General features: G+C 35.6%; 1 protein-coding gene across 8 annotated transcripts in view; it reads right to left on the bottom strand.

Moving 5' to 3' along the window:
• DENND4A (DENN domain containing 4A) overlaps positions 1-26,926 on the bottom strand; it is a 94,064-nt gene that overhangs the window by 66,134 nt on the left and 1,004 nt on the right. For 7 of the 8 annotated variants that reach the window (XM_023757806.1, XM_023757808.1, XM_023757807.1 and 4 more), the window contains exons 2-4: positions 6,461-6,538; positions 4,087-4,215; positions 919-1,251 (exon numbers count right to left, since the gene is read on the bottom strand). In XM_023757806.1, the coding sequence (XP_023613574.1) occupies positions 919-1,229 (311 nt within the window). In that variant the 5' untranslated portion in view covers positions 1,230-1,251; positions 4,087-4,215; positions 6,461-6,538. Of the gene's footprint in view, positions 1-918; positions 1,252-4,086; positions 4,216-6,460; positions 6,539-26,926 lie in introns of those variants that run through there. The other variant, XM_023757813.1, reaches the window with a different exon arrangement.

Here is a 26,926-nt window from a genome sequence, read left to right as displayed (position 1 = left end):
CTAAAAACTACTGAATTGTTCACCTCAAATGGGTGAATTGTATGGTATGTGAATTTTCAATAAATCTGTCATATTAAAAAGGAGCCCCAAGTTCAATATAGTATCTTAAGGAAAGCACTAATTTACCTCAAGATCCTTGTTTGATGCAGACTTATCCATTTATAATGATCATTATATTACATGCTTAAAAACCACCCTTTTCTTGTACTTTAAAAATAATTTAAAATTTTATGATCAGGATAATACATTAATTTTCTAGTACTTTTCTGTAAATGTTTTTCAAATTCTCTCCACTTAAAAAAAAATGTTTTTAATGATTTTACAGCGAGAGGAAGGGAGACAGAGAGAGAAAGATGGATTGGCTGCCTCCTGCACACCTCCTATTGGAGATTGAGTCTGAAACCTGGGCATGTGCCTTGACTGCGAATCAAACTGGCAATCTCTGGGTGTATGGGACAATGCTCAACCAACTGAGCAACACTGGCCAGAACATCCCCCTACCTTTAATAGAAAGAAACTCAGACAAGATGAAAGTTCTGGGAACCTGTAGGACAAAGGGACACTGAAAAGGTATAATGAACAAAGTGATAGAATACAGGATTCTGGATTACATATGTATTTCTTTTTCTAAAGCTGCCATATATTTATTAATTAAAAAATACTAAACAGTTAACTTCAGAATCTATAACAATAATTGTTTTTTAATCCTCCCTCGAGAATATGTTTTATTGATTTTTTTCAAGAGAGAGGAAGAGAGAAGGAGAGAAGCATCAATGTGAGAAACATTGATTGGTTGCTTCCTGTTCATGCCCTGACCAAGAATCAAACCTGAAACCTTTTTTTGGTGCATGAGACAGCACTCTAACCAACTGCACCACCCAGCCAGGGACACAAAAATTATTTTAAAAAAAGACTTACCCAAGATCTGTAAGTGGAGGCTTATCTCTTCCTCTTCTATAGCAAAGATAAATCTGTGGCCCCACAAGACTTCCATTATTGAGGTCAGCTGACAATCCAGATGGGGTAACATCAATACACATATAATCCTGTGGCACTTCCTCCCCAAGAGATTTAATAATAACTGAAACATCTGTGATAGGCTCTTTTGGTTTAGCTACTTTATGACAGGCATCATTGAAGTGAATTTCTTCTTCAAAAGGCTTTGAAACATCAGTTAATCCTGCTACAACAAAGTAGTCAGCAACACGAGGCCCTTTATCTTCAATCATCTTCCATTACAGAAGGTTACATCTAAAAGGAAGGTAAAAGACTAGTATTTTCCTATAATAAGCCAAATAAATATGTGGTTTTTGTGCAAATAAAAAAAAAACTACAAAAAGAACACTACCTCCTTGATAAATACACTAGTATACATTTCACTTTCATACATAAAAAGTATGCCTTTTTTTAAAAATGAGAATATAGTTGGCATTATTTGTGATTATAAAAATAATATAAGAATTTCCATTTTTGGCAATATGGATGCTTTGATTACCTAAGTAGACAGAAAATAAAACCCCCGTGCCCTTTAAATATATATATTAGAGAGGAAGGGAGAATGAGAGAGAGAGAAACATCAATGATGATAGAGAATCATTGATTAGCTGCCTCCTGTACGCTCCCTACTGGGGATTGAGTCTGCAAACCAGACAAGTGCCCTTGACCGGAATCGGAACTGAGACATCTTGTAAAAAGTCAAGAGTCTCAAAGAGCCCTAACTGGTTTGGCTCAGTGGATAGTGTCGGCTGCAGACTGAAGGGTCCCAGGTTCAATTCCGGTCAAGGGCATGTACGTTGGTTGCAGGCACATCCCCAGTAGGAGGTGTGCAGTAGGCAGCTGATCGATGTTTCTCTCTCATCATTGATGTTTCTGTCTCTCTCTCCCTCTCCTTTTCTTTCTGAGTCAATAAAAAATATGTTTTAAAATTGACAAATTAGTTAGTATTACCTGTTTTTATTTATGTAGACCCATTTGTATAATTAAAATTAAGTATGTATGAAAAGTCTAATTTCACAGAAAAGTTTTCTATATGCATTATAGTAATTTTAAATTTATATCAAGTAGGTCTAGTAAATGCATGCATTTGCCAGTCATCAAGAGTAAACAAATGCACACAGCTGGGGCATGGCTTAGTGCAGTGGGAACACTGGCACATGTTGAAACTGCTACAGAAAGTCACAACCACACAACAGAACCAATTAACCTCACGTGATACGGTGTGATCACGTGCTAAGCATTTGCTGAATATTATTTACGAGCGGTGATTCTTATATTTAAATATGTAGACTATAGTTGTAGATCTGTAATATTTATGTCAGAAAAATTACTACAGTGTTTTTTCCCAATATATGGCCTATTCGCTAAAATGTGTTAAAAGTAACAGTGAATTAATAACAAAAAAATTAAGATGTTAATTTAATTATAAGTAAATCTTGTTTAAAAGCATTTAAAATTAACAGGGTGTTAATTTTCACATATGACATATGGACCTGAAATTTTGTCCATTAAATCCAAGTCCGTTAAAGCAAGGTCTACAAAATCATAGGATTACTGTATTGAAGTTTAATTGCTAGGTAAAGTTACATAACTAGCCTCTCTATAAGTGTTTATGTGGTTTTATGTGTCCATGAATTTTAAATGATAAGCTTTTGATAGACACTATTCATAAAAATTACTTTGGTGGAGCAATTTCCTCTCTTCATAATGAAGAGATTCAAATATTTTCCTTTTTTCCAACTTCATGTTATTTAAAATAAAGCATATAGTCACTATTGTGTATAATAGCTTTATGTCTTGCTATGCCAAAAGAAGGGAAAGCGAATGGAAATAGTACTATCATGGAAACATATATACATATTTAATAAGGTCTTTTGAAAGCTACTATTTCAGCCATTAAAATAAATAGCTATTGTACTAATAAGCAGATATTTGGGAGATATTTGTATGAAAAATTTGTTTTTGTTAGATCTTCCTGCTCACAAATTTTAGTAACTTGTTCTCATTCATAATTGAATTCAGTAAATAACTACTAAAAAGGAACAAGTTATTGTTCTTCATTAAGACATAAGAATAATTAATTTTAAAGTGGTGATAAAATTCTCACATTTATTAACAAAAAAGTAAATTTTATATCACTCCAGTTCTCTTGCCTTGTTGTTGTTAGTGTTGGGGGTGAAGAGTGGTTAGAAAGGACTGCAGAATATTTTAAGGCACAATTGACAAAGTATGTAATGCCAAGAACATAGCTGGCGAATTTCCAGGTGACTTCTTAAAAGATCTAAATGCTTTGTCATTCATTCAGGAAGTCTACAATACTGAAAATGCACCTCTACTTTTTATTTTAAATCAACTGTTTTTAGAGTAAATTTGAGATTTAGAAGCTAGGGGGAAGACATTGTTAAAAATTACAAGTTAAAGAAAATACTAAATATATTTAATATAGAAATGAATAATAAATATTATTTCCTAGTAATTTTATTAAGAGACTTTCATTGGCATGTGAAATTTATGATCTTTATGGAAAATACTAAATAGGTATGACTAAATGCCTATGGTGGCAAAAGTGACCAGAAATGACTTGGAAAGAGCATTTGAGGAAAGCATTCCTAGTCACACACAACTTGGTTGGACTTTTAGTTAAATACATCAGAGCAAAAACTGTTAAACAATTAGAAGATAATTTTGTTTCTTTCATTCTTTTTTTTTTTTAGGTAAATTTCTTTAAGTTCATTTTGGAAACTGGGAGCCACACAAAACAAATATTTAATCCAACAGTTCACTAAGTATTCACAATAATATAAAACCCTGAAACAACTTTACTAAAGCTGAAGTAATAATACGTAATATCACATTATTAACCAATTATTGTTTTTAATTCTTCTTTGTTCAAAATGATACAGATAACTTAAAGAATTAGCTTATAAAAATGTTTATAGGCATCTTCTTAAAATTTCAGACACCTGCTTAGCTAGTATTTCACTTAAAATTAAATCTATTGTCTTTGATAATAGCAAACAAGGATGTCCTCTCTATTCCTTAAAGGTTCATCAGAATTAAATTAAGAAATCATTATAAGAAAGCTCTTACCTATTCAGCAACTATTGGAGACTTGTTTTCCTCCTTTCAATCTCTGCCCCATCAATTCAAATCCTTTTTTTATTTTTTATATAGTTCCATTAGGTCCGAATAGTTAAGCATTTGCTACTTAGACTAATCCTAAGGATAAGAAAAGGCAAGAGTGGAAATCAAAGGTAACATTTTAAAGATTTTTGAAAAACAAAAAATCTGTACATAAAAGTTTTACCAAATTATAAACTATTACTGAAATGGCAAAGTGAGCAAATATACCTGATATAGAGTCACAAATTCAAGATACATATAAAATGGTCTATAACTCAATGGACCAATTCAACTGCTTCATACTCCAGTTCACTTATATAAGCTAGAAGAATTTTTTTAAACATAATTCCACAGGTAATAACCTAATTCAGCTCATCTTTTCTTACATTATCAAAATTAAACTAGAGACCACCAATCTCATCTTTTTTAAACTTCATCTCTCATTTTTCTTCCAACCAAGGCAATCTATCTACTGTCCTTCAAAAGTGGTTTTGCTCTTTTCCTCTTTGACAATACACTATAGCAGTGGTCAGTAAACTGCGGCCCCTTGAGTGTGGCTCTTCCACAAAATACCATGTATGGACGCGCACATACAGTGCGATTGAAACTTCATGGCCACACTCAAGGGGCCAAAGAGCCGCATGTGGCTCGCGAGCACAGTTTGCCGACCACTGCACTATAGTATTTCCTCTTTCTAGTCAATATATATTCATGATATTTTTCAAATATTTTAACTGTATGTGGATTTTCATTTAAACTTCATGAATTGTACAAAAGAGCAAAAAAATTAAACAATCCCATACACAATAATAAATATGGCTTATAGTGACAATGTTTCCTAGTTTCTTTTGAGAACAGAAAATAACCCTCTTATCCTCATGCACAGTTATAATATAGAATACAAATACTTATATATTTTATTCATTTAATAAGCATCTTCTAAACTGCTATAATATTTATAATTATACTAAATGACTACATAATATTCCATCAAATGGAAATAGTATACACTGTAACCAACACCCTATTCTTCCATTCCCAGCTAGTCCCAAAGTATGGTAGATAGGTGTTTAAAAATATTAAGTGAATGAACAGTTCACTTTGTAATCCTTCTAAAGCATATTATACGTAAACATAATGTCTTTTTCTATAATTCAGAATCAATATTCTGAATTTCAATTGCCCTAAATATTACAGTTGTTGTTAAATGTAGGATATAGATAAACTAGATGATCTGAGTCAAGTAACCAAAAACTAAAACCATCAGGACCTTAGGCAAAATTAGAAATTTATTCAAGAATTAATTGATTCATTCATTCAATAATATTTTCATAAATACTAAGATCTAACACTATTCTAGGAGCCAGTGATGATACTGATTAAAGCAAAAGCCTCTGCCTTCAAGGCATTTATTTAGTTCTACTTTTCCACATCTCTTTCTATACTTTTATTTACCTCCAACCATCTTTTCTCCTATCCCCCTTCCATATTCCAAGTGTGTGCCTCCACTATGCCCAAAGTTTCTCTACCATTTTCTTCCCAAAGTCCCATATGCACAAACATGATGATCCTTATTTTATTGTCCCTTTTCCCCATCTCCTTGAAAACTGGCACTCCTTCAGCATCAGCATTCTCTGGAAATTTTTAAAGGAAAGAAACCTTATTTGTATATCATATTTAAGAGCAGGTTAACTTTCTTTTGAAAAGGTTAAACCCACACAAGGCAAACTTGACTTTTTAAAAGTAAGTTTTATTAATCCAAATTGTTGGACTATATGGAGCAAACTCCTTGAGCAAGGGAGGCGTACTTGTCTCCAAGATCTACTTTGGAAGCACCTCCCCTTTCAATACCAATTCCCAAGCAAAAACCAACAACAAAAATCAAAACGTAACTGTAATTTGACAGCATCCTTATTAAAGATTAGCAACCCCTGATTTATTGAAAAAAAATAGTTAAGATAGGAATAATAGACATTTAGAGGGAAAGGAAATTTATTATTAGTCATAGTCTAAGCCTTCATTTCATAGCCAAAGAAACTGAAGCACAAAAGGTGGCTTACTTAAGGATACCTATCTAGTAAGTGGCAACCTGGACAAGAACTCAAGTCCCTTAATCCAGTGTTCTTTACATTTGAGGTTGCTATCTCTAATAAATGGTCATTAATACTGATCAAGGGCACATCTTTCAATAAGTTCTTTTGTATCACTTGTTACTCATAATCATTATGTGGTGAATATGTGCCAAAATCTGGTTAAGAAATATGGTAAATTAAACTTTCAGTGTTTAATACAGAAAACAGCTAATAGAAATAAATCAAAATAAAAAACAAAAACTACTTACACATTACGAAGGTCTTTCTCTGAAAATGATGCCAGATCTCAATTTGTGAATTCTGCAAGCCTCAGAGTTTGAGAAATACTGTATTGAAAAGAACAAGAATTGAGCTTAAATTAATTCCAATCAAATATTTCCCCCTACAATGTCTTAAAGTTCTATTAACAATGATAATTTTCAAACAAAATGCTTGCATATATTGTTTATATATGGTTAAGAGCCAATAAGTAATTTTCAAACACTAGCTCTTTCAGAAAACACATTTCAGTCAAAAATAGACACACACAGAGCAGATAATGGGGACAAAAACAGAAAATAAAAATAAATGACATAATGAGTAAATATACAGAAGCAATGTGAGAAAGAAAAACATACCACTTCTGGGGCATTATATATAGTATCTCATTCCCACAGGAAAAATATACACATTTATGAAAATTAAATATAAACTCAAGTAACTTCCATATACAAAAGAAGTCAACACCCTAAAGTATTTTCCCTTTATTACAAAGTCTTTAAATACTTATACTAAAATCAAATCTGTTTTATCAAATCCTTAACATGGTTGAGATCTCATCAAGGAACCCAGGACTTCTATCCAAGACAATAAATGATATTGTATTATGGTATTCAATATGCCATTATCATATTTTCTTCAAAGTTGAGTAATTTAGTAAGTTGTAGTTACAAGTAATTTTAAATACCAAATGGAAAGATGATGCCACTGACAAAGTCTTAGGGTATAACCAATCCAACTACATTGTACAAATCATTGTGGGTTAGCTTCACAATGCTGAAGACTTGCACAGGCAGGCGTTTCAGTAAGAGTCAAAAGCTTTTTCAGGAGAGCAAGCTGAAATGCAGTAATCACAATTACATCAAGAGGAAGAACCACAGCTTTAACCAATGTGGATTATCTACTAACTAGAGGCTCAGTGCACAAAATTCATGCATGGATAGGGTCCCTAGGCCTGGCCAGCAAACAGGGCCAATCGGGGCCTCCCTTCCCTGGCTACAAGCCGGGGCCTTCCTTCATTCTGCGCCGCCCCCTTGTGGTCAGTGCACGTCATAGTGAGCAACTGAACCCCCGGTCTCCCGGTAGAACTCCCGAGGGGACAATTTGCATATTAGGCTTTTATATAAATAGATGACAAGGAAACAGCAGCAGCAACAGACACCAGATTTTCCTACCTTGGTCTGTCTTTGAAAAGTAGGAGAGAAGGGTGGAAAGGGCCAAAATTATTTGAGTCAAGATTTGATAAAATGTCTTGGAATGGAATGGGTGAAAAGAATGAATGAGAAATTATGTTAAATACAATCTTGTTACATTTTGTAATGCTAAAAGTGGTCAGAATGGATATATGTTTTAAAAACTAGCCCTAGCCGTTTTGGCTCAGTGGATAGAGTGTCGGCCTACAAACCAAAAGGTCCCGGGTTCGATTCCGGTCAAGGGCATGCACCTTGGTTGCAGGATCCTCCCTGCCCGGGGCTCTGGTCAGGGCTCGTGCAGGAGGTAACCAATCAATGTGTTTCTCTCACATCGATGTTTCTCTCTGTCTTTCCCTCTCTCTTCCACTCTCGAGAAAAATCAATGGAAAAAATATCCTCAGGTGAGGATTAACAAAACAAAATAAACAAACAAACAAAACTAGGACAGCATTCTACCTCAGACTCACTGAAAAATTCCAGTCAGTAAATATAGAGTGGCATATATATTAAATAGTGACCTGCTGAAACATTTCTTAAATTCAACATCAGATAAACACAAAAATTTTCCAGCTGAAATACTCTATGTATATAAAAATACTTTTAACTTTTGAAAATTATAGCTCCTGGTTTATTCATAGACTATCAGGCTTATTTAGCTGCAATTATATATTATGAGTATGCTATAATAAATTCCAAATACATTTTCTGCTACATGATTTTCTTAATATAGTAAGAACATTTCTTACCATAAACAATGATCCACTAAATATTTTATTAATCAAAAAACAAATAGATTTTTCTTCAATGTTGATAATTTTAAATTGACAGCAGCGTTTACAATATCAAATATTTCACCTTCGACGAAATAAACTTCCAAAACCTTTAGTTTGATTTCATAAATTGTATGAAAAACTGACCCATTATTAGAATAGATTTTCTATTACGAAAATGAGACATATAAAACCAGCATCACTTAAGTGTTTGCAAAGTTCTTCTAATTAAGACAACACATCACAACTATTGCTCTACTTTCCACACATACATAAGAAAATGTGGACTAAAAAAATGGGTAAAATCTATCTTGTAGATCATCCTTTGATGTAAATGGAATGGAATGTATCAGTGTACTTCCTAAAGCTACATATGTTAAATTATCTTTCAGCACAGACTCCTTTAAATTGCTTTTTAAACATATATTAGTTTCAGGTGTACAACGTAGTGATTTGATATTTGTATATATTGTGAAATGATCACCAGAATAAGTATAGTTAACATTCATCACCATAATTATGAAATTAAAAAATTTTTTTGTGATGTGAACTTTTAAGATCAACTCTCTTAGCTACTGTCATTTATGCAATACAGTATTCTCAACTATAGTCACCATGCTGTACATTACACTCTCATGACTTATTTATTTCATAACTGGAAGTTTGTACCTATGACTCCCTTCACCCATTTTTCTCCCACTCCTCATCCCCTACTTCTAGCAACCACCAACCTGTTCTTTGCATCTATGAACTTGTTTTTTTTTTTACATTCCACATATAAATTAAATCATACAGTATTCCACTGAGCCATGAAAGCTGGGCATTTAAAAAAATATATATTTTTATTGATTTCAGAGAGGAAGGAAGAGGGAGAGAGACAGAAACATCGATGATGAGAAACATTAATTTCTCTGACTTGTTTCACTTAGCATAATGTCCTCAAGTTCTATCCATGTTGTTGCAAAATGCAAGATTTCATTCTTTTTTATAGCTGAATATTGCACATATAAACATATAAAGAAAATGTGTGATATATATATGTGTACACTCACACAGGGTGTCCCCCCAAAATGTATACACCCACTTTGAATAATTATAAAGGCAGTGTTTACTGAAATACATTTCATTTTCAAAATTGAGCTATCAGCTGTTAAAGTGTGTATACATTTTGGGGGGACAAAATATAAAGTATACACACATTTTCTTTATCCATTCATCCATCAATAGACACATTGTTTTTATATCTTAGCTATTGTAAATAATGCTGCAAATGAACTTGAGGGTGCAAATATCTTTTCGAATTAGTGTTTTCATTTTCTTTGGACAAATACCCAGAAGTGGAATTGCTGGATCATACAGTAGTCTTATAATGAATGTTTCAAGGAACCTCCATACTGTTTTCCATAGTGGCTACACCAATTTACCAGTACATTCCCATCAACAGTGCACAAGGGTTCGCTTTTTCCACATCCTTGCCAACACTTATTTCTTATCTTTTTGATAAGAGCCATTCCAATAGGTGTGAGGTGATACCCCATTGTGGTTTTGATTTGCATTTCTTTGATGATTAGTGATGTTGAGCACCTTTTCAGATACCTATTGTCCATCTGTACTCTTCTTTAAAAGAATGTCTATTAAAGTCCTCTGTCCATTTTAATTCTGGGATTTTTTGCTACTAAGTTGTATGAATTCTTTACACTTTTTGCATATTAACCCCTTGAGAGTTATATAATTTGCAAATATTTTCTCCAATTCAGTATGGGGCCTTTTCATTTTGTTGATAGTTTCTTTTGCGGTGCAGAAGCTTTTTACTCTGATGCAGTCCCACTTATTTATTTTTGCTTTGTTGCCTTTGTTTTGGTGTAAACCCAAAAAACCACTGCTAAGACATCCTGTCAAATAACTTATTACTGCCTATGTTTTCTTCCAGAAAATTTATGGTTTCAGATTTTACACTCAAGTCTTTAATCCACTGAGTTAATTTCTGTGTACGATGTAAGACAGTGCTCCAATTTCACTCTTTTGCATGTGGCTGGCCAGTGTGCCCAACACTATTTATTGAAGAGACCGTTCTTTCCCTCCTGTATATTCTTGTCCTCTTTTTCATAAATTAATTGACCATATATACATGTTTATTTCTGGGCTCTTTATTCTGTTCCATTGATCTTTGCACCTGTTTTTTTTGTGTGTGAGTTGTTTTTTTTTAATGTCAATAGTATATTGTTTTGTTTACTCTAGCTTTGTAATACAGTTTGAAACCAGGGTGTAAAATGCCTCCAGCTTTGTTATTCTTTTTCAAGATCACTTTGGCTGTTCGTGATCTTTTGTGGTGCCATACAAATTTTAGGATTGTTACATTTCTGTGTAAAATGTCACCAGAATTTTGATTGGGATTGCAGTGAATCTATATATTGCTTTGGGTAGTATGGTCGTTTTAAGAATATTGATTTTTTCCAACCCATAAGCATGGACTATCTTTCCACTTATTTGTGTCTTCTTCGATTTCTGTCATCATTGTCTTACAGTTTTCAGTGTACAGGTCTTTCACCTCCTTTGTTAACTTTATTTTTCAGTATTTTATTCTTTCTGATGCAATTATAAATGAGATAGTTTTCTTAATTTCTCTTTCAGATAGTTTCTTACTATTATACAGGAACACAATAGATCTCTGTATATTGATTTTGTACCCTACAAATTTACTAAACTTATATTTATATTTAAATGTTTTTATTGTATTCATGCAATTTACCTATCTTATTTTGATTTCACCAGTTTTACTTGCATTTGTGTTTGTATATTTAGTTCTCTATAATTTTGTTACATGAACAGCTTCATGTATGCATCACCAAAGTAGAGATACAAAACAGTTCCATCACAAGGATCCCTAGTGTTGACATTTTATAAGTCTTGTCCCCTTACCATCACTGTCCCTAATCCCTGTGGAGTGGTATGTATGTATGTATTTTTTTAAACTAGAGAACACATACAGTCTACAAAGGAAAAGATGTCTCCAAAAGCAATGCACCCTTACAAAATAGGTACAGAAACCAAAGAAAAAAAGTATATGTGGTGAGGAAAGACTTGTTAGTCACATTTACTCAGACATCTGGAATATTATATTTGAACATGATTATACAAACATATAAATGCACAGACATATGTATACACATAAAAGATAAGAAGGACGGAGAATGATCATCTACTAAATCACAATGAAGATCAATCTCCGTAGTTCTGAGATAAACTTTTCTATTATGGTCAAATTTTAGACTAGATCAAGTGAACAACATAAAATAATGCTACAGAACAACTACAATGGAGACTCCTATATGCATAAGAACATAAAAAGAAGTCTTTTACTGTGTTCAGGGGTAACCCTGCTGCTCAAGGAGAAGTTAGGTTGGAACTACAGTAGCTGGTTTTCCCTTGAAAATATGGATCTGAACAGGAATAAACTGGAAATAACACACAGTGTTAACATACAGATAGATACCTCTTGTCTCTCCAGGCTGACTATAAACAATGGAAAGGCAGGAACTCTGTCTTTTGTTTCTTTTGATTCTGTCACATAAATTACAGCAGTTAAAAACTCATGGTAGGTGTGTAAATATTTATTAAATGAATAAGGCCAGTATAGTAGAAAAAAATGGGAAAGTTAAAACACCACAGAATCATAGGATTTTAGAGCTAGAAGGATACATGGAGATTTAGTTTCAATTCCTTTTAAAACAAAAGAAATTGAGGCATATAAGTTAAACATCTTGCCTTAGATGAAATACATTAATTTATAATTTAACTCTCATTTGATTTGGAGTTCTACTATGTAAATACTTCAATTCAAGAATGGAAGAGAAGAGCCCGGCTGGGGTTGCTCAGTGGTTGAGTGTCGACCAGGAATCTAGAGGGCGCAGATTTGATTCCCAGTCAGGGCACATGCCCAGGTTTCGGGCTCAGTCCCCAGTGAGGGGCATGCAGGAGGCAGCTGATGGGTGTTTCTCTCTCATCTATATCGATGTTTCTACACTTGATCTTAACCAAAAGGCCGAGAAGCAATCTCATCTCCCTTCCCATCTCTCTAGAATCAATAAAAACATATTTTAAAAAAAATGTAAGAGAAGAAAGCAATTTCCTGGGGAGACCTTTGTATTAATTAGTTAACATGGACTTTGATGGACAAATATTAACAGGTAAGTGGGAGAAGTTAAATTGATTGAAGAGAGTGGGGCAATTAACAGGTAAGAAAAAGAATGGTTGATCAAAAATAAGACAAAAGAGTAAAGTAGAAAAGGAAGAAAGTTGAACAAAGAGATATAGTAAGAAAAGGAGTATAAAAGGTGGGGGTGGGGTTTAATATAAAAGTAAAAATAGTGCAGAAATGGGAAAAGTGAGAAATGATTAAATGGGAATGAGGAAATGGTATCTGGATAATTTTTAATGCTATTTACTACATCATTTAAAATAAAGAAACGATGAGATTTACCATTTCTACAGTCTAATCAGATTCACTATAAACTAACAGTAACAACAAATATCAATTACCAATCTTGTACTGAAAATCTATTCATATTCAGCACTGTATATGAAATGCAAACATATGGTGCTTACCAGTCTAGAGTAAATGGGAAGTCTGGTTGCCCTAACCAGTGGTCGGCAAACTGCGGCTTGCGAGCCACATGCGGCTCTTTGGCCCCTTGAGTGTGGCTCTTCCACAAAATACCAACTTCTGCGCATGGGCCACAAAGTTTCAATCGCACTGTACGTGTGCGCCCGCATGTGGTATTTTGTGGTATTTTGTGGTATTTTGTGGAAGAGCCATACTCAAGGAGCCAAAGAGCTGCATGTGGCTCGCGAGCCGCAGTTTGCTGACCACGGCGGCCTAACCGGTTTAACTCAGTGGATAGAGCGTCAGCCTGCGGACTCAAGGGTCTCAGGTTCGATTCCGGTCAAGGGCATGTACCTTGGTTGCGGGCACATCCCCAGTAGGGAGTGTGCAGGCGGCAGCTGATTGATGTTTCTCTCTCATCGATGTTTCTAACTCTCTATCCCTCTCCCTTCCTCTCTGTAAAAAATCAATAAAATATATATTTTTTTTTAAAAAAAGGGAAGTCTGGTTTTAAATGTCTCTTTCACCATCATTTTTTTACTTAATTTCCCATATGCATACCACTTCCATATCGCAAAGTTCTTACTTCCTCTTTGAATTATCATAAACATTTGTTAGCTGGCATCTAAAATGAATTGTTGCCTCCACTGGAATCTTCCCAAAAGTTTCTCTCAAACACACAATATCTGGTTTTTCTTCAGTATTTCAGTCACACATACACAAGGAACTTGAAATAATATTCATTGGGGTGATTAAAAACATTTACATAAGATAAGTAATCTAAAATTCAGTTATACTAATATATAATAAAAATGAGAGCCACTAATTAAAAATATCACCTTTCTTGAAAAGTAGATATACAAGATTTATAGTGCTGTTATTGGATTAATGCTTAACATTTTAATTTCTTAATCTCATCACCTATTTAAAGGTACTTTAAGCCTTTTAAAAAATCCCTTTTCACTTTTGCCTATGAACTGTAACATATAACAAATTTACTTGCTAATAAGCAACTGAAAAGGACTTTGAGAATAATTGAAAACAAATTTGAAAGTTGTTATTGTCCCAGTTAATAATTACTGATAAAATTTTTTGACTTGTAGGACTTACTAGATGAACAAAGACTACAAACACAAGAAATCCAAATATTAACATGCTTGGAAGAATTGTTAACCTTGCAAATAATTTTTAAAAATAAACTTTGATCCCAGATGATGTGGCTCAGTGGTTGAGCATCAACCCATGCATCAGGACACCGGTTCAATTCTAGGTCAGGGCACATGCATGGGTTGCAGCCTGATCCCCAATAGGGGACATGCAGGAGGCAGCAAATTGATGTTCGTCAATCTCTCTCTCTCTCTCTTCCTCTCTCTCTCTCTCTCTCTCTCTCCTTTCCTCTTTCTCTAAAATCAATAAAAACATATTTAAAAAGTAAAAACAAATAAACTTTGAGGTACTACATCATACCTAGTAATTAACAAATATGAATAAAATCTAGTTGATGGTGATAAGAAAAATAAGCACACTTGAAAAATAATGGCACTGTGAAATAAAACAATTTTTCTGAAAAGTAATCTAGCAATTACTTAAAACTAATTGTATTCTTATCAACAACTTATTCTATTTTGGTAATGTCATCAAGAAAATAGCCCAGCCAGTGTGGCTCAGTGGTTGAGCTCAACCTATGAACCAGGAGGTCATGGCTCAATTCTTAGTCAGGGCACATGCCTGGGTTGCCGGCTCAGATCCCCAGTGCGGAGCACGCAGGAGGCAGCTGATCGATGATTCTCTCTCATCATTGATGTTTCTCTCTCTCCCCCTCTCACTTCCTCTCTGAAATCAATACAAACATATATATCTTAAAATTTAATATCATCAATAAATGTATTTTAAAAATCAAACTGTTGGTCTAGGTTATTTATAACTGTACTTTCTTTAAAGAATCACAGAATTAGAGTAGAAAAGGACCTTAACAATCTTTTGGGTTCTGGACAGTGTGGCTCATTTGGTTGAGCATCATCCCATGCACCAGAGGGTTGTGGACTCAATCGGGGGAGGGGGAGGGGCGTGCGGGAGGCAACCGATTTATGTTTCTTGCATTGATCTTTCTCTCTCCCTTCCTCTCTCTCTAAAAATCAATAAAAACACATTTTAAAAAATATTTTGGTTCAATCTCATCATTTTGTTGCTGAGTAAATTCAAGTGTGGAAAGGCAAATTTGACTTGCCCAAAATAGCACAGTTCATCTGTAGAAGAGCAGGGCCTAAAACTCCTTATTCCAGATCTCTTGCTACTATACCATGTAGACTATTCCACAGAAGCCTGAAACAATGACCCAGAATTGACAAGGATCAGATCAGCTTAGTGAAGCTAGATGACACATTGTTCTTTCTAAACCTTCTGATGGCCAGGACCAGCCCTAGATAATACATAACTTCAATTCCTTAAACCCCCTTAACCTACTTTTAGCAGTCAAATCAACCTCCAGGATCTTCCCTTTCTTCATAGTCCCAAGAAAATATGTTAATCCCACTAACTACAGCTCACTTTCGAATTTCTTTTTTTAAAAATATATTTTATTGATTTTTTACAGAGAGGAAGGGAGAGGGATAGAGAGTCAGAAACATCGATGAGAGAGAAACATCGATCAGCTGCCTCCTGCACACTCCCCACTGGGGATGTGCCCGCAACCAAGGTACATGCCCTTGACCGGAATCGAACCCGGGACCCTTGAGTCTGCAGGCTGACGCTCTATCCACTGAGCCAAACCGGCCAGGGCATCACTTTCGAATTTCTATCACCAATCCTGACTCTCTACTGAGATCCAAAAGACCTATTTGATAACACTATCTGTATATCTAATAGCCAAAACAGAACTATTTCTTTGGCAAATCTCCATCTTTAGACCTAAACCCACTTCTCTGCCACACACACATTTGCACTCTAAAAATTCACCAGGAAGGGCATAAATTTGAATCTGGGATTTTTGCCTATATTATCAATCAAGATAGTTGATATTCTCAAGGGAATATGGGCTCCAGGAAAGAAAAAATAAACACTGCAGAAGTACAAGGGAGAGGTAAGAGGAAAAAAACCCAAAAAAGAGTCCAAGAACAGAACAACCTATCCCAGAGCAAACAGAACACATTTCTTACATAAGCATAACAAACATCCTCAGAAAACTAAGTAGAACACTAGAAAAATAATAAGGAATCATGAAGAACCAACTAGAGATACTGGGTGTTAAAAATAACTGAAAATTTTAAAATCAGACAGGTTAAATAACAAAATGAATGCCATTAAAAATAAAATCAATGAGTAGATGATCAGAATGAGATGTTAAGAAGGTATAAAGATGCATTTAAGCCTAACCAATGGACATAGACACCAGGAGGTGAGGGCATGAATGGGGGGAGGGGGTGAGAGGGCAATGGGTTGATAAGGACACATATGTAATACCTTCATCAATAAAGAAAAAAAATTAAAAAAGAAGGCATAAAGAATACAACTATATAAAGGTTATAAAAATAGCAGTTAAGTGCTCTGAAATCAGTTAGGCCAAGTTCAAATCCTGGCTATATCCAGTGTAAGAATATCAGATAATTAAACAAACATGTGCTTATGGTATTGCAAAAAAGGGAGCTCCAGAAGTTTAAATTTAATTCAAATAATTTTTTAAAATTTAACAATGAGGTATCCTTTTAAAAATCAGAGCTTTGCTGATTTTGCTTATCTTTTGCTTATTTTATGGTTTGGAATTGATTTTGTTTTAGATTACAGAAGGGGTACCATATTAACTTCAATGCTTGATAATGTAAAGAATCAAAGACAGAAATTATGACTGATTTTCTCATTCATCTAATAATTATTTATCAAAAATTTTTTGAAAAGTACCTATGTCTTTTTTTTTTTTAATACTAACATCTGAACTCCCTTCCTACATGTCACTATATGTATTCTGGAAGGATGGTGGACCTTAGAGTCAACCATGAAAGCCAAAAAGACCATATGCTTGCTTCTCTATTTAGGGACCAAGCACATAGATTAGTCAATTAGATGCTTTCATACAGAATTTGAGTCTAGAGTTAAAGTTGAAAAGACAGTTTAACATTCATTTTAGAACAGTGACATACAGCACCCATGGCAGTGTTCCATCAATGGCATCCAATGTCCTGCAGAAGAGCAATGGTATCTTGAATAGGAAAAGGATATTTCCGTGGCATAACTTTGGCAATGGTCTAGCACTGAGGATGGCTGGTTGGTTTGTTTCCTATTTGTTCTCAGAGTCTGGTTCTCCAGTCTTCCAATCATTTCTGTAAGCTAACTAATATCCTTCCAATAAAATCCTTTTCTTTTGCTTCAGTTAACCAGAGTTGATTTCTGTTGTTTGCATTCAAGAATCCTGAAATGGTAACCCTACCATGTGTCAGGTGTTGTACTAGGCACTGGAAACACAATGACAAATAAGATATAGCCCTGCCTTATAAGAGTATAATGGAGAATGCAGACAAGTAAACAAGAAGTTACAATAAATGATGTCTATATAATGTGAGTGGTCACAGAAAGCACAAGGACACACAGTTTAGGCTTGAAAAGTTGGAAAAGAAAAAGATATCATCTAAATCTTGAAATATGAGCAGAATAATAAAAGAGAGTTGAAAGGGCATTCCAAACAAAAGGAGCAACCAGTAAAAGGACTATAACCTTTTCTTTTTTATGTTCATTACCTCTTTCCTACACAGTATATCAAAAGCATATTTGAAGGACGAAAAGCAGACTGATAGATTTGAAGGGGATGAGAAAACAATCACAATTTGTGAATGGTGACAATGATGGTATTTCTGAGCTTGCTATATGAAAATGAGCCTCATGCTTGAAACATAGCCACCCACCACCACCACTGCTGCAGCCACAAAACTGCCTCCCTTTTCTTTCCTCACCTACCTCAGTCACTTCTCAAAACAGTCAACTATGGAGCTCTGGGTCTGGGGGAGTTTTTTTTCATTTGGTTGGTTGGTTATTTGTAATGGGGGTGGTATAGGAATCATGACTGAGTGAATAAAGGAATTGAAAAGAGAAGGTGTTAATCAACTGAGAGTAGTGAAGCACAAAGCATTCTGCCAACTGCTTACACTAATTTTGCTTAAAGGAAGGTACCATTCTACAGGAGAAAAAAAACTGATATAAAATATTTTACAAAATAGTGTGTGTATGTGTGTGTATGCTCTTTCATCTAAAATTAAAAGATTTCAGTATTGACATAGATCATTTTTAGAGTTTGTCTATTAATATTACATTAGGTTTACACTATGTATGGTTTTCATTGCTTACTTTTATAAAAATGTGGATCTTCATATGTGTTTTTTTAATTTATTGATTTGAGAGAGAGAGAGAGAGAGAGAGAGAGAGAGAGAGAGATTTGTTGTTTCATTCATTTATTCCTTCACTGGTTGCTTCTTGTATGGGCTCTGACTGGGGATCAAACCCACAACCTTGGTGTATCAGGGCAACACTCTAACCAATGAGCTACCTGGCCAAGACTGTAACTATTATAAGCTCTATGCTTGAATAGGAAAAAATCACCATATAAGTAAACTAACAACCAACCAACCACTATTTGAAAAATGTGATAAAGGAAACTGAAAGCAAATGATCAGTGACATCTCATTCTTGAAAATGATATCAAAGTTATAGAACCAGCCCTGCCAGTGTTGCTCAGTGGTTGAGTGTAGACCCATGAACTAAGAGTCACTGGTTTGATTCTCGGTCATGGCACATGCCCAGGTTGCAGGCTCGATTCCCAGTGGGGGGCATGCAGGAGGTGGCTGATCAATGATGTTTCTCTCTCATGGATGTTTCTCTCTCTCTATCCCTCTCCTTTCCTCTCTAAAAATCAATAAAAACATACATTTTTTAAAAAGTTATAGAACAAAATTATTTTAGTAAACTAAAATCTACAACTCACCTTTAAAAAAAGTAGTGTTCACTAACATGTGAAGGACAGTTATGAAAAATAAGTTTTCATTTCGATTTCATTAAATTAAATGGTGTAAAAATTTACTTCAGTCATAGCAAACTTCACACCACCTTTGCAAATTCAGTTCTGTGACAATGTCCCTGTTCAAATGGCCACTCTGTGCAATATTTGAGACCTGCTCTTTGAAGCCTTCCCTAACCTCTTTCCCCAGGACAGAATGTCATTCTCTCTTCTTATGCTTTAAGAGTATCCTATACAGATTTATATTATGATTATAACACCAATACTATACTTGTTTCTGTGAACGTGTACTCTTTGAAACTAGATTAGAAATTCTTTGAAAGTAGGCACTGCTACATTTCCATCTCTGTAAATACCTGTTTTAGCACAGTTCCTAGCATAGTAAATGACAGCTGTCAGTAAATGCTTCCTGAATAGAAAAGTACATGATGTATTAATAATTACATTAAACATAAAGTTATTTGTGTTCATAAAACAGCAATGCTCAAACTTCAAATTCTGTATGCAGAAGCTAAAAAATCAGCTCCATTGGTTTTTATTTGAAACGGGGAGATATTTTTACAGCTCTCACAATAATCACCTATGGATCAGGGATGAAATAATTTAAGTTCTTTACTACTATATAAAAGACAATGAGTGGTCTCTTTTTTATTTAAAAAAAACCAACACCTTAATTTCATTCCATATTATTCAGTATTCCTTTGTAATCACCACCTTTTAGGATATTTATTTGGGTACATACCTCTCCCTCTGAGAGTTGTATGCCCTGCATTCACTCCCCTACCATAAAAATGGGGCCTGAAATGTTCTATAAGACCTTAATTTCATCAACCATAGCTGACGGGACCAGACATAGACACTTGTCTCAAATTGAATTTTCTCCCAGGGGTTTAAATGTGATCATAAAACCATGAGTAAATATATGAATTTAAGAGGTAGAGAACTTGTTCAGCCATGCACAGTGGTAAAAGACAACATGTAGAGAGAGAAAAATGAAGTGGGCAAACAGGGAGAAGCAGAGAGACCATGCTGCCCCAGGGTGGTGAGAAAATAACTTCCTGTGTTACTGATGAGTTTCCAGTTCTTGGTCCCCTCCCCCTCATGAAGCTTGGCTGTACTTCTATCTTTAGGTACTGTAAAACCCCAGTATCCTTGCCATTAACATTAATCCCTCCCCCCTTTTTAAAAATTAGTTTGAATGTGGTTTTTAGCACTTACAAACCAAAGAAATTTGATTTTAAAACCTCAAAAAAGAAAAGGTCATGCAGGAATAGCAAAAGGTCAGTTAATCATGGGGGGGCGGGGTTGTTAAAAAAATGGCTATTACATTGGTATGTTCAGGCATTCTTCAGCATAAGAAAATGAAAAATACTTACCACCCTAACAGGTCAAACAACATCCTATAAATCTAATTTCAGCATAGTGTGAGTCAGTATGATTAAAATTCTATTTCAAAGTTCAGAAACAAGTGAGAGATTACAAGGAATAGAGAATCTTTTAGAGCTTATTAGAGCAAATTATTTTTTTAAATAAAAATACTACTACTTACTATAATTTTGACCAAAAAGTAATTGGGGATATGTTTTTTCTGGTAATAATAGCCAGTCCTATCAGACAAGCCTAAATATCATTACAGTTTTTCCCATCCATCTACACCATTTATCTTAAAAACAAGCCACTTCAAAGAGTCTTCAACTAAAATACTCAGTGGTAGAAGACAGTGACCTATAAAAAAGGATGCATTTCCCAATAGAAGTCATTACATGACATTAGCTTCTAAAATAAGACTGACATATTAGGTTTTCTATTTTATTTTTATAGTTTGTTAGTAAGAAGTTCCCTTTTTCAACCCAAACTATAAAAAAGTTTCTTTAGTAATTTTCATATCCATATTGAAGAATGAATATCAGTAACTACACAGTTCCTTTGTTCAAATCAAGGCAAACTTACATTTGAAAGAAAAACTGACTAGTTTGCTTCAGATAATCAAAATTTTGGAAGACTGAGAAAATCTAGAAATGTAACAGCAAGTTCAGAGATAAAAATAAACAAAAGATATTTCTATCAAATTCTGGTATTCAAAAAAAGGAGGAAGACATTAAATTTAGGGTAAAAAGAAAGGTTTATGAAAAATTAAAGTGATTGCTATAAAAAAGATTATAAGTAAACATGTCTCAGCTGTTTATAATAATGAAAGAAGGCAGTGGGATTGATAATTTTTATGACTTATATTGTCCCTAGAATGTTTATTGAAATTACGTTTGATTATTAGTGTCCAATATTCTGAGAATTTTATTTATTTTTACTTTTTAATGACTATTTTTGTTTATTTTTTTATTTATCAATTACAGTTGACATTCAATAGTATTTTATACTAGAGGCCCGGTGCATGAAAATTCATGCACTGGAGGAGGGAGGGGTCCCTCAGCCCGGCCTGCCCCCTCTCACAGTCCAGGAGCCCTCAGGGGTGGGAGGCGACCCAGTGATCAGGGGAAGGCAATGACCCATCACACCTCTGCTGCTGCCACTGCTGGCAGCGCAAGCCTCGGCCGGCCCTGGGCAGCTGGGCAGCCGACATCCGAGGCTGCCTGTGCCTTGGGCCAACCATGGTCGGCTGGGGGGCTGAGGGGACTGGGGGACTCCAGAGGCAGGCGCGCGGCAAGGGCATCTTTGCAACAGTGTGAGGGTCAATTAGCATATTCCCTCCTTATTGGCTGTGGGTGCCTCCATCTTTGCAACAGTGTGAGGGTCAATTAGCATATTCCCTCTTTATTAGATAGGATTAGTTTCAAGGGTACAGCACAGTGTGAGGGTCAATTAGCATATTCCCTCTTTATTAGATAGGATTAGTTTCAAGGGTACAGCATAGTGGTTAGGCATTTATATAATTTATAAAGTAACCCCTCTAAAATGTCTAGTACCCATCTGGCACTATACATAGTTATTACAATACTAGAGGCCTGGTGAATGAATTCGTGCATGGGTGGGGTCCGGCCAGCCCGCCCCGATCGGGGTGAGGGGGCCAATCTGGCCGGGTTGACCTGGGGGAGGGGCCATGGGTGGTTGAGCGTCGACCCATGAACCAGGTCACAGTTCAATTTCAGGTCAAGGCACATGCCTCAGTGTGGGCTTGGTCCCTAGTAGGGGGCCCGCAACAGGTAGATGATGGATGATTCTCTCTCATCAATGATGTTTGTCTCTCTCCCTCTTCCTTCCTCTCTCTAAAACCAATTAAAAAACATATAATATTTTTTAAAAAGCATTCCAAGGGCAACAGTAGCTATAATAGGCAATTTATTGAACATTTACTAAGTGTCAGCAACTGTTCTAAGTGCTTTATTTATATTAACAAATTTAAGCTTCACAACAATCTTATGAAGACACTAGGGGCCCAGTGCATGAATTCGTGCACCTTGAAAGGAACTGTGGGCCACAAGGCTGTGGTGGGCACAGGTGTGGGTCTTGGCCCATCCTCCGAGCCCCGACCCAGTCCCTCCCACCGCAGCCCCACTACTGCAGCCCCTGCTCCCACGTGCTGATGGCGCCAGCCCACTCACACATGGCCCGCTCACACCCGCTGACGGCGCGGAGCGATTGGGGCCGGTGCCAGCAGTGGGTGCAAGCGGGGCTTGCGCTATCAGCGGATGTGAGCGGCAGCTGCTGCCCCTCAGGAGCAGGGAGAGGTGGAGAAGTCCTCAGGGGCGATTGGGGCCAGCAGCCACCGCTCGCACCCACTGACGGCGCCAAGTGATTGGGACCGCCAGGCACCGGCAGTGGGTGTGAGCAGGGCCATCACTGGCAGTGGGTGTGAGAGGCAGATGCTGGCCCCAATCACCCCTCAGGACCAGGGGGCGGTGGAGAAGCCCTTTGATATCTTTCTACCTTGTTTTCTTTTCTTTCCTTTTTAAAAATGTTTTTATTTCTTTTTAGAGAGAGAAAAAACATGGATTAGCTGCCTCCTGCACGCACCCCCAACCCTTCGGTGCACAAGATGACTCTCAATCAAGCCACACCAGCCAGGGCCCACCTCATTTTTTTTTTTTGATAGTTTGTCTCTTCTCTGTTCTTTCTATTTGTTTGCTTTTTAAAAAGAGGATGCAAGAATAAGGTACTAAGAAATTGTCACACACTTTACAAATAACAATAACATCCACAAATGAACATATATGCAGCCTATGTAAATATAAGATTCTCTAACATACAATCAAGTAATAGCTCCAAAATCTACTTATAAATTGGTTATCTGAAACTCAGAACATATTTTCCCATAAAGAACGTTAAAAGAGGATATATGAGCACCAGGAGAAAGATGCTGTCTGAAGTGCCAGGCCTTGAGCAGTGAGACAGAAAAAACAGAGTACACATATGGCCTGATAGCCCAAGAAGAAAGTGTTCTCAACCACAATTTGAGAACAGAAATCATGTCTCATTCACCTTCGTATCCTCAGTGAGTGGCAAATACAGCTGACCCTTGAACAACATGGGTGTAAACTCTACAGGTCCATTTACACACATATTTTTTTCAATACGTAGTGTAAATGTATTTTCGCTGCCTTACGATTTTCTAAGTAACATTTTCTTTATTGTAAGGATACACTATATCATATATATAACATGCAAAATATGTGTTAATTGACTATGTTATTGGTCAACATTAGGCTATTAGTAGTTAAGTTTGGGGAGTCAAAAGATATATGCAGATTTTGTACTGCATGGGGGATCTGTGCCCCTAACCCCCATGTTGTTTAAGAGTCAACTGTAAGCATTATGCAAAGTGAAATAAGCCAGTCAATGAAAGAAAAATACCACATGATCTCACTCACCTACCGAACGATAAAGACCATAATAAACTGATGTACAAAAATAGATACAGAGGCAGAGCAGCATCGAACAGACTGTCAAACTATAGTGGGAAGGCCAGGGAGGGTTGGGAGGCGGGGGTGGGGGGGGTGGGAGGTAAGAGATCAACCGAAGGACTGGTATGCATGCATATAAGCCTAACCAATGGACACAAGACACTGCGGGGTAGGTGTTGTCCAGGGGAAATGTCGGGGGGGGGGGGGGAGGAGACATATGTAATACTCTTTGTAATACTTTAAGCAATAAAACAAATTTTAAAAAAAAAAGAAAAAAAAGTCAACTGTACCTGGCACCTCATAAACATTCAAAAACTGCTAACTAGTGACTGATCAGGCAATGAGAAAAAGACTAAGTCAAGAAGTCCATCAATAGGTGGCACTGTCAACACAGAACATTTTGATTGTAAGACCCAAACAGCAGCCACATACTTAAAACTATTACCAGGTTGGTGCTGTTAACTAGGAGAATGCCTTCACCTAAATTATTAGCTGTTTCCATTATTGTATATTGCATAAGCACCATATTTTGAGGGGGTTTTTTTTTTGCTAATATGAATCATAAAATAGTTTCTCTGTTGGAGCAGTGGTTATGTGGGACTTTCAGGATTTTCTCTTATGACCCTTGGAAACATTTTAATGTCATTTTTATGGTTATTAGAGTAATATTATTCAAAAGATAGAGCATAGAAAAGTATAAGCACTAAAATAAAAATTATCTATAATCTTATCCAGAGACACCTTTTAATATTTTATGTAAACCTGCCATTCATTTTGCCACATACTATATGACATGTTATAAATAATAACAGTGTATATATTTCCTTCTATTCTGACTTTTCACTCAACAATTGTACTTTCTCATGTCAGTAAATATTTTGTAATATATGACTTTTAATAACTGCATATATTACATGAATTATTATTAATTTCACTATCCTATTATAGTGCATTTTGACTGTTACAAATTTTTCACTATTATAGTAGCACACTATAGAAAATAATACTTTCTTATGTAGCCCTACCCAGTTTGGTTCACTGGATAGAGCATCGGCCCATAGACTGAAGGGTCCTGGGATTCGATTCCGGTCAAGGGCACATCATACCTTGGTTGCAGGCTAGATTCCCAGCCTGGTCTGGGCAGGTGTGGGAGGCAACCAATCAATGTGGCTCTCTCACATCATATTTCTCTCTCTTTGTCTCTCCCCGTCCCCTCCACTCTCTCTTAAAAAAAAATCAATGGAAAAATATCCTGGGGTAAGGATTAACAACAACAAAAAAATACTTTCTTATGTATAAAATTCTATACCACTGTTTTAGGATTCAAAGTGGTAACTATGATATACACTAATAAAGTGTGTGGTGCTTGACTTCTCCCCAACCCACAGATTCTATTGAGCAATAATCTAGGGCATTATAAAACCAAACAAACAAGAAAGGAAGACATTTTTGTCAACTTTTCCTGAATCATTCTCTTGTTCCACATCTGGTGGGAAAAAAGAAAGTCCCACAAAGTCTCTGACATCAGAGAGAACAAGAACAAGTCAATTTTCCTGCTAGAACCACTTTTGTTTTCCACTTAGAATAATAAACCATCAATTTAAACAGGAAAAGCACAGATTTGTAATATATAAAAAATCTTGGTGTGAATCAGTGCTTAAATTCAGGTTTCCACAGTAAGTAGACTGCTTAGAAATTAGCTGCAAACAAAAAAGATAATGTAACTAATATCACTTAATGAGAAATGAATTTTCATTTAAAATTCTGTCATGATTTGTTATTGTTTGAATAAAGTAATAAATGCCATATACTCTAGCTCCTCTTTCTTATAGCCTCCTAATTAATTCAAATATTATTCAAGTTGCCATCAATAGGCCAACAGCTCCAGAAGCTTAAGAATCAATAACTATTTAAGCCAGTGGTAAGTCATATGGAAAAGTTCAGAACAAATCAACATCAGTTTTGTGGCTCTCTTGCACAAACAAAAAATTTATATCGCTTACTAATTTTCAAGAGTGTAAATTTGTGTACATAAATTCAAAACTCAGGCCAAAATTTACTCATTTATTCCCAGTACATATTGGGCTTGTGTCAAGATCAATTAACTTCTCTAACAAGTACATTCTTATAAAATTTCACAATGAGATAGATCTATGTTTAATCATTCAGAAAAATAAAATTATGTAACATATAGTATATATAACGATGATGATAAATGCTATTCTGAACGCCTGAGAGCTGCAGTTCAAAGGAAAATTGTAAAAATGATGTAAAAGTTGCCTAAAATGTTTAATTCCAAAGAAAGTTCTTATAAAACAAGTCAAATACAATCTTTTTGTTTCATTCTAAGTTCAAACAGGGTTCAAATAGCTCAGAAATTCTGTATACTTAAATTTCAAAAACTGAATCCCAGAACCATATTCTCTAAACATAAACTGAATAATTTGCCCAATAGTCCTTACTTATTACCTAATCTTACTGGTAGGTCTCCCAGAGAGACTACTTTTTACAGTAATCTCAAATATACTTCAATAGATTCGTGTAACCTGGGCTACACTGTTTACAGGTGTCTCCGCCTCCTTCCACCAAGATGAGAGTAAACGGGCAATCAGAAAATAGAGACTATAAACACCAAGCCACAGCTTGCAACCTCATCAAACTGCTTCTTTACGTTTGGGCTACTATGTTCATTCATGTGTCATACATTTTCAAGAATAACGTATTAACGGAGTAATACAATTTGTGCCCTCACGGGTCTCTAGATGGCTGGCACGCGTTTTCTCCCTAAATAAATACATGCCTGTTGACTGATGCCTGCCCTGCTGTTGCAAACAAGAAATAACTGTCCTGAAAAACAAAAACCCTTCTCTAGGGCTCCAGGCGTAACCATGCGTTTGTATTAAAAGCACGCTGAGACAATAACAAAAATCTTCCAGCACATCTGTCATTTAAAAGCACGATAATGAAAAGCTGTCGCCGCGACCCAGTTTTAGGTCACAAGCTTTTTTTCATTTTTTCTCCTCCCCCTCCTCCCCC

Source organism: Myotis lucifugus, unplaced genomic scaffold (assembly GCF_000147115.1).
Source record: "Myotis lucifugus unplaced genomic scaffold, Myoluc2.0 scaffold_115, whole genome shotgun sequence".
NCBI lineage: Eukaryota > Metazoa > Chordata > Mammalia > Chiroptera > Vespertilionidae > Myotis > Myotis lucifugus.
Note: the sequence above shows the minus strand (reverse complement) of the source record. Positions and strands in the feature narration are given on the sequence as shown.